Source organism: Pristiophorus japonicus, chromosome 3 (genome assembly GCF_044704955.1).
Source record: "Pristiophorus japonicus isolate sPriJap1 chromosome 3, sPriJap1.hap1, whole genome shotgun sequence".
NCBI classification, from domain to species: domain Eukaryota; kingdom Metazoa; phylum Chordata; class Chondrichthyes; family Pristiophoridae; genus Pristiophorus; species Pristiophorus japonicus.
The window spans coordinates 190,951,955-190,966,621 of NC_091979.1; the positions used below are offsets into that span (position 1 = coordinate 190,951,955).

Below are 14,667 nucleotides of genomic sequence, written 5' to 3' on the forward strand. Positions count from 1 at the left end.
TCATAGTGTGGGAATGCTGAAAGCTAGAGCAATTCATTTCTGTTAAGGAAATTGTCACGTTGTGGTGTCAGCAGCAGAAAATGACCATAGGTGGTTGGGTGAATGAGATGTTGTTTTGGGCAGCTCAAGTCTTTCTTTGCATGGCACATCCATTATTACTCCACAAATTCTGGTCATTAACTGAGCATCTCAATGATTCTGTAGAAATTGTAACAACTGACTGTTGTTACTTTTGTTCCTGTAGGTAAGCAAATCTGTCTGCATACTTACGACACAATCGATATTAAAACTACTCCGTTCAAAGGAGGCAGCTGCAGCCGTTGATATCAAGACCTGGCCCACAGTTTTAGATACCGGTAGGATTTTGTTTTTTATTGAAAAAGCTGTAAATTAGTTGGATAATAGATGCCTTCATGTTTAGCAATCTGTTGGGGAGAATTGATTAAAACTGTTAATCTGTACATTCACTTGCTGACTGTAAAATAATATAACAATTTGTATCCAGCTTCATCTCATTAAAATGTTTCAGTTCACTTTCAGAAAGATTGAAGAAGAGCACATATGAAAGACACAACATCCAATTCGGATCACAAGGGGTCCTATTGTTACACTATTGAATAGCTAGATATTAGCTCAATGTAAGATTCTCAGATAACTTATGGGAGTTGCCACCCCTGCTGTACCCAAGAAAATATCTATGGCAGATGTGAATCTTGTAAATAATATCCTATTAAATATATTAACCTGATCCAATCTGAGTCTATTTTGCCTCTTGTGGGCAGTGAATGTAAAATTACTGAGTGTGTCAGCAGTACACAATACTATTATGTGGGAAATAAAATTGTTTCACTTTTCCTGGTGAGTTTAGTACTGATGTTTTAAGGAAATCCCATTTTGATGATTTTTGACAAATTTATGAATTTCAATTAGATGACCTACCCCGAAAGAAGCCACCCCAAATATACAAAGCACCGACACCTGAAATGTTGGCATATTTGGACTTCAGTGTATCCACTACTGGAATTCTGGCAGGAGTGAAGGTATGGATTCTTTACTGTGGAAAGTTGTATGCGCTACTGAGGCAGCTGTGGCAATTAATAAAATCAGCAAACTGTACAACGCAATTTGACCTTCCATGCCTCTCGCTGTAAAGTATCTTTTTCATTGGTCATTCAGTAGATGGATTATATTTGTTAAGGGCATTACAGCACAGTTTAAGCCTGCTCGCTGTGTAATTTTACTGGCTGCGACTGGCATGAAATTGACAGTGAGACGACTTCACTTGTGATCATTTGGAAAGATTTATTAAACACACGTGCATATATTTTAACAAACCTAGGTAGTAATTAACAAGTATTACACAGGCTTTACTTCCCATTTAAACATGGACGCTAACTCGAACTTTGTGCGTTGTGACCTCTTGACGTCTTCACGTCCTTACTAGCTCGTCGTTCCTTCCTCCTCCGCTGCGTTTTCTCGGGGCTTGGCTGGCTTTTACCAATCACCAGTTGAGCCCGGTGATTGGTTCCCAAGCTGCAGGATCACCCTCCCTTTGGTTCTCCTTGCTCCTGCACTGGCCTCGTCCAATGACGTCCTTCCAGGGGGGATTTCAAAAGCAAGCTCGCCTCCTTTGTTCATTGCTGACTCCAGCACGAACTCTTTCCACAGTCAAAGGTCACAGTTCACAAGTCCACATTACCCAGTCAAAGGTCACAGTTCACATGCTTACATTAGCGAGCCTGCCCATATTAAAGAGTGTCCGTCTATCCTCATACACACATTCCTAATCATTAATTCATTAATACTTTTTGACACAAATTATTTAATTCCGAACCACACTCTCGCAGCCTTGAGGGAGAAATATCCTTATTGATCCTTCATTGACGTGGTATAAGTGGACATTTCCAGGATGCGCACTTTGTGGTGCAATGATTTAACAGGTCTCCTCAAGTAACACAGCATAAAGATTCCTATAACCACTATTTTAGCTTGTGCCAGTATCATGAACATTGAGAGGATTCAGAGCCAAGGGTGTTGCCCCACATTGTACACTGCTTCCTACCATGAGCGGTCTCCTAATTTTTGTGTGACTTTATTGGTAATGTTATTATTTTGCACCATTTGCACCAGATTCCTCTGTGAGGTCGATGATCTCTGCAGGATACATTTCAGGCTTAAAGAAAGAGGGGAAGTGGATGGCCAAAATTGGTTACTGCTTTCAAAGCCTCTGCTTGTTCTAGGAAATCTACCCTAAGCTCGGTAACGCTATGAATGTTTACTGGGAGTAACTGGTGGTCCCCCAATATGGCTGGAGCGGTTAGTGTGAAACAAAATGTAGGTGTTTTAATGGGACACTCCTGGCTCCCATGTCTCATTTTGTTAGCGTTAGTGGTCAAACAATATGAACCATAGCCTGGAAATACATACTGGGACTTATTTTGTCCCTACCTTGAGGTGTATGCTACACATCAAGGATTCACTGTCCAGTGTGAACCTGCAAGCTGGACGTCCTGGATTTCTCACGTCACACCTACATAGGTAAGCCCCATTCTTTTCAGAACAGCACTCCGTGTTGTGGCCTTCCCAAGTTTGAACCTTCTTAATTAAAATCGGAGGGTGGTTATCGTCGCCCAAGTGGACCTCATCTTCCAGTCTTCCTATTGATTCTACTTTAAACATTTCCCCATTCCTCCTTTTTCTCCAGTCTTGACAGCCAGAGCACAATGAGGACCAAACTCACATCCCCATGGTGATCCTCCCCGTCACTAAATTAAGACAATCTGTGTTGTCGTGCCCCGATAGTGTGGTTATGGTCAGTAAACCAGCTTTGCATCATTCTATCGTTAATGAAGGATGGAATACGGTTATTCTTGCTATCATTGAGTCTAGCCATTACCTGATCCAACATATAACTCCCATAAATGGCGCACACATTAGCCTTCGAGATATTTCTTTCAGCTTCTTTTGTGTCATTGTAGAACATGTTAACATAACCTTGGATCTGTTTAAACAAGCCAGCCTCCTCTCTAATTAATAAGTTCTGGGACAATTCTTGAATCACGTCTTTTCCTTCTTTATTCATTCCTGTCAGGATTCCCTTCAACTGCTTTTTCATGGCCTTACTGTGCTCCCACATGCCCTCTATCTATTCTGTTCCAGGCTGTCATCCCTGCAGTGGCTCTGATGCCCAACCATACCCATAATCCTATTTTCTTTCTCCATCTCGCCTTGGTCCTGTTCATATTTACTTGCTCCGTGTCCCCTTCCCAGTTTCCTGCTCCCCAATGTTCTTTGGCATCGTTCTTTGCCAGCTCCTGATAGAAGTCGGGGGGCAGAGGTCCTCAGGGAGAGGTATAGCCCCAAAGTGGAGAACAACTGGCACCATTTCATAACTTGTGTCATTATAAAGATGTGTATACGTATGGGTAGCTACCAATCCAATATTTGGATCCTTCCTAAACTCTGGACAATTTCCCTGGGATGTCTTTACTTTTGGGGGTAACTTGGATATCATAGGTGGTCCTGGAAGAGCCACCTTTGCTTACCGGATCACACCTCACCAACCCTTGGTGTCTTAAGCTCATCCGTGGCCAGTTTAAGGCCTGTCCTTCCTCCCCGAGGTAAGAGATACTGGTTGAATAGATAATAACCGGGCCCAGGTTGTTGGATTTGACTCAGGATTATTGTGGTCACCTAACCCGATCTGGAACTGGTGTTTCAAAGGTTCTGATCCATTAAGGTATTTGGAACATCGACATCTCCAACGGAGGCCTTCCCCCTCCTGTATCATTAACGCTGTTGTCCCTCAATGAGCACCCGTTACATTCATGCATCATGTCACATGTTCCGCTGCTTTTCCACTCTGCAGCGATTATGGCTGCGGTCAGCACCATTCCCTTGATAGCGGAGAAGCACTATTGCCACATATGCATAACCTCATCTCTCTTATCTGGAAGGAGGAGAGCATGCCAGGAGATCTGAGAGATGCCGTAATTGCGACCATCTTCAAAACAAGCAGACAAACCCGACTGCAGTAACTACAGAGGAATCTCCCTGCTGTCGGCCACTGGGAAAGTCATTGCAAGAATCCTCATCAATTGTCTTCTCTCTGTGGCTGAAGAGCTCCTCCCAGAGTCGCAATGCAGATTCCGTCCACTAAGTGGTACAACGGACATGATCTTTACCGCGCGTCAACTATAGCAGAAATGCAAGGAACTGCATTAACACTTGTACATGGCCTCCTTTGACCTCACAAAGGCCTTTGACACTGTCAACCATAAGGGCCTATGAAGCTTCCTCCTCCGTTTCGGCTGCCGACAAAAGTTTATCACCATCCCCCGCCTGCTCCATCATGACGTGCAAGCCGTGATCCTGACCAACGGATCCACCACAGACCCAATCCAAGTCCGGACTGGGGTCAAGCAGGGCTACGTCATCACACCAATGCTTTTCTCGATCTTTTCTCGCTGCAATGCTCTCAGCAAGCTCCCTGATGGAGTGGAACTTAAACTATAGAACCAATGGGAACCTGTTCAACCTTCGCGGGGCCTCCAGGCTAGATCCAAGGTCACCCCATCCTCTGTCATCGAACTGCAGTACGTGGATGACGCTTGCGCCTGCACACACTCAGAGGACAAATTCCAAGCCAACACCTTCACCGAGGTGTACGAAAGCATGGGCCTTGCGCTAAACATCCGTAAGACAAAGGTCCTCCACCAACCTGACCCTGCCAAATAGCACTGCCCTCCCGGTCATCAAAATCCATGGCGTGGCCCTGCACATCGTGGACCATTTTCCATACCTCGGGAGCCTACTATCAGCAAGGACAGACATCGATGACAAGGTCCAACACTGCCTCCAGTGTGCCAGCACAGCCTTCGGTCGTCTGAGGAAGAGTGTGTGTAATGGAGTATTTAAAATAAACACTCGACACCAGGTCTTTGTTCTGGTGAACTGAGAAAACTTAATCTAATTAATATAAAACCATTTAATTCTCCTGGGTAACCGGGCTGCATATACCATGGGACTAGCTTTATCAACGATTTTATACAGTCCCTTGTACCGGAGTTCAAAACTTCTACCCTGGCATAGTTTTGTTCTATTACCTGCCCCCCCCACCTCCCACTCCTGATATTTACTCGGGGCCAAATGTAGTCGGTTGTGGTGGTGTGCTCTCCTGATCCCTCAGGCGCAATCCACTAACCCCTTTAAACAACATTGCTTCTTCTCGCTGGTCACCTACTTAAAACAAAAGAAACAGAGAATCTCTGGTGACTCTGCTTAAGAGCCCTAGGGGTTAATTTGTAACATGATCTTAAAATTCCTTCTACCCCAGGAACAAATAAAGAACATTTCCAATATTCAAAAGGTATCCATTGAATTAAAACAGAGTTCACAGCTGCCTGCAAAAGAGTTAACTTCCTTTGTTTCGAAAGCCGACAAACACAGACAACATCAATGTCAACTTCGGTCCCACAGCTTGCAGCCTTTTCAGTTTAAATCTCCAGTGTAAAAACTTTTACTTTCATGAAGTCTCTGTGTGCTTTTACTCTTAAAATAAACATTCAGAAAAACAACTTCGCACACAATAGCATTTCATCCTTTTCTTCCCAGTTACATGTTGGTCAGATTTTTTTTTTTAAACCATACCAATTATTGATGTGAAATGCATTATGTCCGGAACTAAAGGCCCTCCACACAATTTACACCAACCAGAATTTTATTATGGTCATAATAAAAGTCTGATTTTTAATAGATTAATTAACCTCAGTAATTCCAATCTTAAACTTCCCAATGCCACTTGGAAAAGGGGGAGGAGCCATAGCCACACAAAGGAATATGCCCTCCCAAAAACTTTAAACACCAAAAAAAAACAGCAGAACAGTAAGAAAGAAACAAGATCTTCCTTTTTCTCCTTTTTATTGAGTCATAACTATCCATTATTCCTTAAACCAGTTTCAATTTCTGATCCCCGTACATTCTAAGTGCACCTCCAATTACTTTTTAAATGTGGTGAGGGTTTCTGCCTTTACCACCCTTTCAGGCAGTGAGTCCCAGACCCCCACCACCGTCTGGGTGAAAAGATCTCAAAACCTCCCCCCAATTACTTTAAACCTATGTTCCCTGTAGGTTTTAGCACTTTTCTCTGCTATATGCCTCCAATTTCATGGTTTGATTTCCTACTAACCATCTTTTTTTTTAAAGATTCCTTCCTGCTTTTTTTTTTAAACGGTCACCATATCAACTAACTTCGACCCTTATTTCTTGCAGCACAACGAGCCCCTCTCTCTCCATATTCCACACATCACTTTTGTCCGAGTTTGTTGCAGTTATAACAGACTTCGGGTTTTCCTACCATCCACTGTTTCTAATTAATGGGGGCTGCTGGCAGTTGTTTCTCATAGTGGGGTGGTATGTCCCACCCATGGTCTTGGTTGTACTCAGCTGCCTTTCTGCCTAAGTCCCCCCCGCCCCGCCACCCCGCTTCTATATCGTCATCCTTTTCATGTGTCCTGACGGGTGCTGTCGCCATCACACATACTGTCGGTTTATTTAGTCGCTTTCTCAGTCAATAGTCTAGTCCGTCTACTTAATTCATAATACGCACGAGTAACTAAAATGATGGCTGTATCCTCTCTTTCTTTTCCGACTCCCACCACTTCCTTTGTTCCACGGGTAGGTCGTCTGGTTTCCAATTTTGTTTAATCATTATTTCAATTTGTTTTCAATCTTTGTCTGCTAGGTACCGTGTCAGAGACCCCTCTGGTCCCCCTTAGAGTTTCTCATTTCCCATGGATATTGGTTGTCAGCGGTACATCCCTTACTTACTGCTCACAAGTGAGACCGTTACTTACAACCTACACCAATTATCAATCGCAACATTACACAGACACGCTTCTATATAACCAACCGCAATTGTTTCACCTGGGATCTTCCGCTGACTACTTGAAGTCTCGGCCAGACCTGCAGATTCCAATCTCTCAGGCAGCTGACACCAGACAGATTTCTGCCCTTGCCTTATCAGTGCGTGGTAATTAAAACATTTTCATGCCCGTGACATAGCTTCCATCTGCCGGTGTCCACCGCCCGATTGAGATCCTGCCGACTACACCAATTGTAGTAGAGTATTTAAAATAAACACCTGACACTAGGTCTGTGTTCGAAGATTCAAGCAGTCTTTATTCGCACCGGTGGGGAGGTGACCTGCTATGGGTCTAACCAGGTCACTGTCCAACGATACATAGTTTCAAACAACCTTTTATACACTTAAACGTACCTGCTCAACCTCATGCACGATTCTTTGGCACAATTTGATTAGCCTAAAGTCCACGTGCACAGTGACTGGTCAATTTCCTTTCGCGTCACATAATCACTCGCCTCTGTTTTCTGTCTAGCTCACGTAACATTAAGGTACCGCCTCCATTACCGGAAGAAGGTATGACTGATGCGACCACAATCTGTTGTTGCTGCCATGAACCTTGCTCAGGCCAGTGGTATCCTGTTAATGGTTCACATGTGCCCCATTGTTCCGTTTCCTACCCTCCTAGGCCCCTTGTGGTTCCATTTCTAAGTCATGCAGCTTACCTCGGTTCTTACAAAGTCAACATGTTATTTGCCTATTAAGCGATCTAAAAGCTGACCACTTCATTTGAGCCCCAAGACCCCTTCTTAACCCTATAATTATAGCAGAGCAGAAATCCCCACTTCAGAGTGTTTGAAGACCAGGACCTCAAATCTGGCAGTAGTCTACAGGGCAGTAGTGGTACCCGCCATCCTATGTGCTTCAGAGAGATGGACCATATACAGCAGACATCTCAACGCGCTGGAGAAATACCACCAACGCTGCCTCCACAAGATCCTGCAAATCCACTGGGAGGACAGACGCACCAATGTCAACGTTCTCACTCAGGCCAACATCCCCAGCATCGAATCACTGACCACACGCTACCAGCTCCGTTGGGCAGACCACATTGTCCCCGTGCTCGACACGAGACTCCCTGAGCAAGCGCTCTACTGAGAACTCATACACAGCATACGAGGGCAGAAGAAACATTTCAAGGGCACCCTTAAAGCCTCCTTGATAAAGTGCAACATCCCCACCGGTTCCTGGGAATCCCTGGCCGAAGACTGCCCAAAATGGAGGAAGAGCATCCGAGAGGGCATTGAGCACCTCGCGTCTCGTCGCCGAGAGCATGCCGAAATCAAGTGCAGACAGCAGAAGGGAGTGTGCAGCAAACCAGGCTCCCCACCCACCCTTTCCTTCAACCACTGTCTGCCCCACCTGTGACAGAGACTGTAATTCCCATATTGGACTGTACAGCCACCTGAGAACTCACGTTAGAGTGGAAGCAAGTCTTCCTTGATTCAGAGGGACTGCCTATGATGATGATGATCCCCTGATGATTGCGATGGTCTGTTTCATGATTCTGTTGGGCGCAAGATTGGTGTAGTATTCACTCTTTCACAGTTTTTAACTGATTGATGTGGTACCATTTTCTAACTTCCGCCCCCTTTTTCCCTGGAAATTGGATCGGGTAAACTGCAGGATTCAGTCGGTCCACAATTGGAGAGGGTCCCCTCCATTTGGGCTCGAAGGCATTTTCCCTCTTCCCATAATTTAGAACCTTGGCAGTGTCTCCCACTTGATTTTCGAAGGGCTGTACTTGTCAAAGTACTTTTTAAATCTGTTTCTTTGATTTTCCCGTTTTTTATGCCACTAATTAGTTCATTTGGTTGGTGTACTCTACTACCTGTTCTAACCATTTGGAACCACATGGTTCCTGTATCAGGAGGCTCATCCCTGTCCGGGTTAGATGGTTTGCATGACCTTCCAGTTATTGCCTGGTATGGAGAGACTCCTGTTGTTCTATGGGGTGTGGACCGTATTGCCATTAGGCACATTGGCAGCATGTTCTCCCACTGGGTGAGGTGTTCTGCACATATATTTTTCGCACCATTTTGAGGATGGTGTGAAATGTGCAGTTTATGTCTGATTCCCTGTCAGTGGGTGAAAAATGTTCCCGTAAAATGAGATTTGCGAGGGCGGTGTTGGATCGCCAGGGGAAAGCCCCTATTTATTTAGTGAACTGGTCCACTATGACGAGGGCCTTGAGTCTAGGGTAGTGGACCAATAAAGTCAATCTGAAGGTGGGTCCATGGTCCCTCCGGAACGGGAGCGCTCCTGAGGAGGGTTCGATTTGTGTGTATGGAAGGATTGTGTTGTAAACAGGGTCGGCACCGCAACACATACAAATTGACTGTTTTCTTTCATAGTGGACCACCATGCCTCTGTGGCCAATTTCTCTAGTGTCATTGCAGCTGAATAGTGTCGGTCTACTGGGTGGGAATGAAGTAGGGAGAGCAGCTGCTCGCCTACTATTGGTGGCGCACACACCACGGGGCAGGCATCTGCTGTTTTTTGGAACATTAGCAACTGGTCAGTCGAGTTAGGGCCTGGGGGCCATTATACTTTTGGAGACCCAGGCTGTAGGCTGAGGAAGGAGCCTGCGCTCCTCATGCCCTGCATGCATGACAGCATACGGCTGGTATTGTTGCTATAGGGACTTTAAATCGATGTGCTCATGTGGACACAGGGCAGCACGGTTCTGTGTGTGGATCTTCTAGATCCCCATTTACAGCGGCGTCTTTGGTAGCTGTCTGCTTCTGCATTCCCCCCACTATGTGGCCCACCCTTCTTATGAGCGGCTACTTTCCCTCTAAAGCAGGCCTGAGAGCGTTGTTTAAGATACAACTATAGCAGGCGCAGCCAGGGTCCGTGTGTAAGGGCTTTGCCATCTACTGTGCAATAATCATTTTTATGAGAGAGGGGTAGGGAGAGCATGGCGTTGATGGCATAGGTATTGTTAGAACAAATGTTAACGGGATGGTCAGATGTTTCTTTAACGGCAGTCAGAAGCGCAGCGATCTCTGCATACTTTGAGGACTGATGACTGCATTGCTGCTGAATGGTCTTTTCTGGTAGTGGGGCAATCCCTAGATGTGGTACAAGGAGCCATCTATGTAGATGTCTGGAGCTCCCTCTATCGGTTCATTCTGGACAGGTTGAAATTCGCAGTCTATCAGGGGTAATGGACATTTGTGCGGGTCCCCCTCATATGCCAACAATTGCGGCAACAGTGTGGTAATCTTGTCTCTTTGTAGAAGTTCCAGTGTCCATTTACTGAGGTGTTGCGAGGAAATAAGCGAGTCCCCCGGTTTCATAAGTAAATTCAGTGGGGTATGGGGGCTATGCAGCATAGTGTCCTGCAGTCCCTTAATATATGTAAAGTAGTGCATCACCCATTAGACAGCTAATAAGTGACTTTTACAAGCTGTATATGTCTTCTCTGCTCCCTGTAGTATCCTAGATGTGTACTCAATGAGTTGTAGTAGGTTAGCTCTTTCTTGACACAGGACAGCAGTGACACTGTGTTCTGTAGCCCCAACCTCTAAGTGAAAGGGCTGTGCGGGGTCTGGGGAAATCAAGCATGATGCCTGTATTACTGCTGCTTTCAACTTAGTCACCGACTGGGTGTGGATATCAGTCCATGCCGGGTGTATATCATCACCCTTAAGTTTCACAAGCTTGTAAAGGGATTTCGCACATTCTGCAAAGCCTGGGATAAAGTTCCTTTGATATCCCATTAAACCAAGGAACGACCGTAGGGCGGTTTTGGAAGTGGGTAAGTGGATAATCTCCACTTTGTGGGAGTTAGGGGACAATCCGTCAGGAGAGATGGACACCCCCAAGAAGGTAACTCGTTCCTTTACCAACTGAGCCTTGCGTGGGTTCAGCTTTAGTCCCAATTGAGTGAGCAACGATAATAATTCATTTAAAAGGGACAGATGTTTTTCCATACTTTCAGTCGCCAACAATAAGTCGTCTACATACTGTAGCAGACAGGCAAACCGTGAAAAGGTCTTTAGAGTCGTGGCCATTTGCTTGTGAAAGATCATGGGAGAGATGTCGAACCCCTGGGGCAGGCAAATCCAGAATAGCTCTGGTCTTCAAAAGTAAAAGCAAATTTATACTGGTCGTCTTTTTGAACTGGAATGTTCCAGAATCAGTGAGAAATGTTGAGAGTCGAGAAGTATTTAGTCCTGGTGGGGATTTGAGACAGTAGGGTGGGAGCTTCTCTTACCACCAGTGAACAGGCTGGTGCCAACTGTCATCCAGTTCCTTGACCAGCCAGGCGGGTGAATTGGTCGTGAAAGTGCCCTACTCAACTAGAAACTGTATGGTGTCTCTGATGTAGGGGTGGCTTTCCCTTGGGATGGGGTATTGTTTGGTAAAGGGGTGAGGAGAAACGTCATTAGTGTCCTCGCCCTCCATTCTCCCACAATCGTGTTTGCCTATGGCGAACACAGCCAGGCGTATCTGAATTAATCGCTGAACATTCTCATCTGTATTTTCAGGGGGTTCAGGGGATGGCTTTTTGATGGCGAAACAGAGTGAGCGTCTGAAATTTCTATCCCCCACTTCTCAACTCCATCTATATACAATCCCGATTATATACCGCCCCATATTGTTCAAACACATCAGTGCCCAGGATTCCCCTCCCGTCGGGAGTAGGCATCAGTGTAGGTGACGCAACCTTGCAGGTGAAACCTCCCAACCGAAGTTCCTGTTTGTGCAGCAGTTGTTCCGCCATTAAATCCTTTAAGGAGTAAACAACCCTTGCCCACCACTGCATGGTGTTAAGGGTGTGGGGTGTGGATAATGGTGACGGCAGAACCAGTATCAATGAGCATATGCCGCTGTTGGCCCCCCCCTCTAGGACATCTGGGATTACTGGTCGTTCGTTCCCATCGCGTCGGAACCCCACCTCCAAACAATCAAAGGGGGCCAAACATCATCATTGGGATCCTTCCAGAGGCTCCTGGGATTGAGCTGCACTCAGACTTGGTAACCATGCACACCTGTTAGTGGTTCTGCCCTCCCATTTATTTGGGTTTTCAAAAGGGCAATTAACTAGGCTAACTGTTGCTCTATCCCGAGGGCTTGTGGTCGTCTCTCAGACTATACCTAGGCGGTGCCTCCTTGTTTGGTGCCTGTTTTGGGTCTCCGGCAGTCTTTTGCCAAGTGGCCACTATTCCCACACCAAGCTCATGGTCTACAGAGCTGTAGTAATACCTGCCCTCCTGTATGGCTCAGAGACATGGACCATGTATAGCAGACACCTCAAATCACTGGAGTAATACCACCAATGATGTCGCCGCAAGATCCTACAAATCCCCTGGGAGGACAGACACACCAACATTAGCGTCCTCGACCAGGCCAACATCCCCAGCATTGAAGCACTGACCACACTTGATCAGCTCCGCTGGACAGGCCATGTTGTCCGCATGCCAGACACGAGACTCCCAAAGCAAGCGCTCTACTCGGAACTCCTTCACGGCAAACGAGCCAAAGGTGGGCAGAGGAAATGTTACAAGGACACCCTCAAAGCCTCCCTGATAAAGGGCAACATCCCCACCGACACCTGGGAGTCCCTAGCCAAAGATCGCCCTAAGTGGAAGAAGTGCATCCGGGAGGGCGCTGAGCACCTCGAGTCTCATCGCCGAGAGCATGCATAAATCAAGCGCAGGCAGCGGAAAGAGCGTGCGGCAGATCTGTCCCAACCTCCCTTACCCACAACGATTATCTATCCCACCTGTGACAGGGGCTGTGGCTCTCGTATTGGACTGCTCAGCCACCTAAGGGCTCATTTTAAGAGTGGAAGCAAGTCTTGCTCGATTCCGAGGGACTGCCTATGATGACGAACAGGGACCCTTGACCGGGTAACGTCTAGGTCCCTCTACTGCCGCTACCGGCTTCTTCGGGGTGGACCCTTTTGGTGTTGGGGGCCTGAGCTGAACCTTCACTACCTCCCATGCCCTGTGAGCATTTTCCTCTACCTCTGTCCATCGATTGGTAGCCCGTACAGATATAGCTACAGTCGTTCTAACCGAAGGATGGAGTTGGGTGAGGAACATGTTTTTGAACTGCTCCTGATCCTTTCCCGCTGTAACATTTGCAGGCGCCTGGTTCTGGGTTCGTTCATAAAGATCGTACAGACGATTGGCAAAGGCTCTGGGAGCCTCGTCTGGCCGTTGTTTTGCCTGACTGCTAGATTCAGGTTTTGGATTGTAATTCCAGCATTTTTAACTGGCACAGGGAATGATTCTCCTCCTTATGTGGTTGTCTGACCACTTCCCTCAAGGCTCCCCAGAGTCCTCCAACTCCTTGTTAAGTTCCTGTTTTTTTTTTTGGCATTTCTTAAGTTCCCGTCGGGTTTCCTGTACCTCGCTAAGGGCTGCGTCTGTATTTAAGTTCGATAGGCTCTGATGTAATAATGAAGCTGTCTGTTCGGCCCCGATTTCTAATGGCCTCACCGTTCGAATTAGTCTCGATTTCCTCATTCTTTTGGACTTGTATCTTTTCCAATTGTGATTTTAAATCTTGGATCTCTTCCACTTTTTATCTAATTAATTCATCATCTCTTCGAGCGCAATAATGTGCCTCATAAGCCAAAAGATCTTTTGCCTTATTTAGTTTTAATTTCTTTTGGTCAACTCGTTGTTGAATGAACATCACCACTTCATCAAACGGCCTTCGGCCATCTTTAGTGAGACATTCTGCTAATAATTTTTGCAAATTTTTCCAGTTTCTATTTATAAATCAAAGTAAGTCCTTTGATCCCATTTTACAAATTCCGAGTCATTTCAGCACGTTTTAATTACTGGCGGGTCTCATCTCGAGTCTCTGCACTCCCCTTAATGGTTTCCCTTCCGTGTGTTGGCCAGACTTGCCACTGCGAGATTCCCAATTGAGTCAAAGAATAGTCTAATACCGTCCTTGACAGTCCTGCCGCAGTCGCCAAATCTAATTTTATTGGCTTCGATTGCCGTAAAATTAAACGCGTGAATACATATATTTCAACAAACTTAGCGGAGCGTGCTGACTCGAACTTTGCGCGTTGTGGCATCTTCACATCCTTCCTAGCTCGTCGTTCCTTCCTTCTCCACTGCATCTTTTATCCCGTTTCGAATGCCTGGCCCCCATGTGCACGATCCTGTTGAGCCCGGTGATTGGTTCCCAAGCTGCATGATCATCCTCTAATTGGTTCTCCTTGCTCTTTCATTGGCCTCGTCCAATGACTTCCTTTCAGGGGAAATTTCAAAAGCAAGCTCACCTCCTTTGTTCAAACCATGCTGTCTCCAGCATGAACTCCTTTCACAGTCAAAGGTCACAGTTCACAGGTGCACATTAAAGAACCCGCCCATATTAAAGAGAGCCCGTCTTTCCTTATACACACAGGTTTCTACACATAAACATTAATTCATTAATAAATTCCTACATAACTTAATTAATTCCTAATCACACTCTCACATCACAGTCTGGGTATGGTGAGGAAGATGTGGCTAGGTAGGACCATCATCGCACCTCTGGTCAGTGGACACACAAAGTCTTGTCCATGAAGCAATATTTGAGTCCAGTGAAGGCATTATTAGTTACTTTTTAATTCCAGCTGGACTTGTTGCTGTGACGAATATCTGTTTTGATCTTAAAATTGATACTTTATGGATGTAAAGTGTTAAAAGTACCTAAATCCACCAGCATAAAAGTTAACTACTTGAGTAAGAAAGTAAGTCTTACATTTATGTAGCGCCTTTCAGGACGTCCCA

At 45.8% G+C, this 14,667-nt stretch overlaps 1 protein-coding gene across 2 annotated transcripts in view; it reads left to right on the top strand.

Annotated features, from left to right (window-relative positions):
• Positions 1-14,667, top strand: part of LOC139260043 (disco-interacting protein 2 homolog A-like) — a 441,929-nt gene that overhangs the window by 363,307 nt on the left and 63,955 nt on the right. For both annotated transcript variants that reach the window (XM_070876128.1, XM_070876127.1), the window contains exons 28-29: positions 245-356; positions 931-1,040. In XM_070876128.1, coding sequence (XP_070732229.1) covers positions 245-356; positions 931-1,040 — 222 coding nt within the window. The remainder of the gene's footprint in view (positions 1-244; positions 357-930; positions 1,041-14,667) is intronic.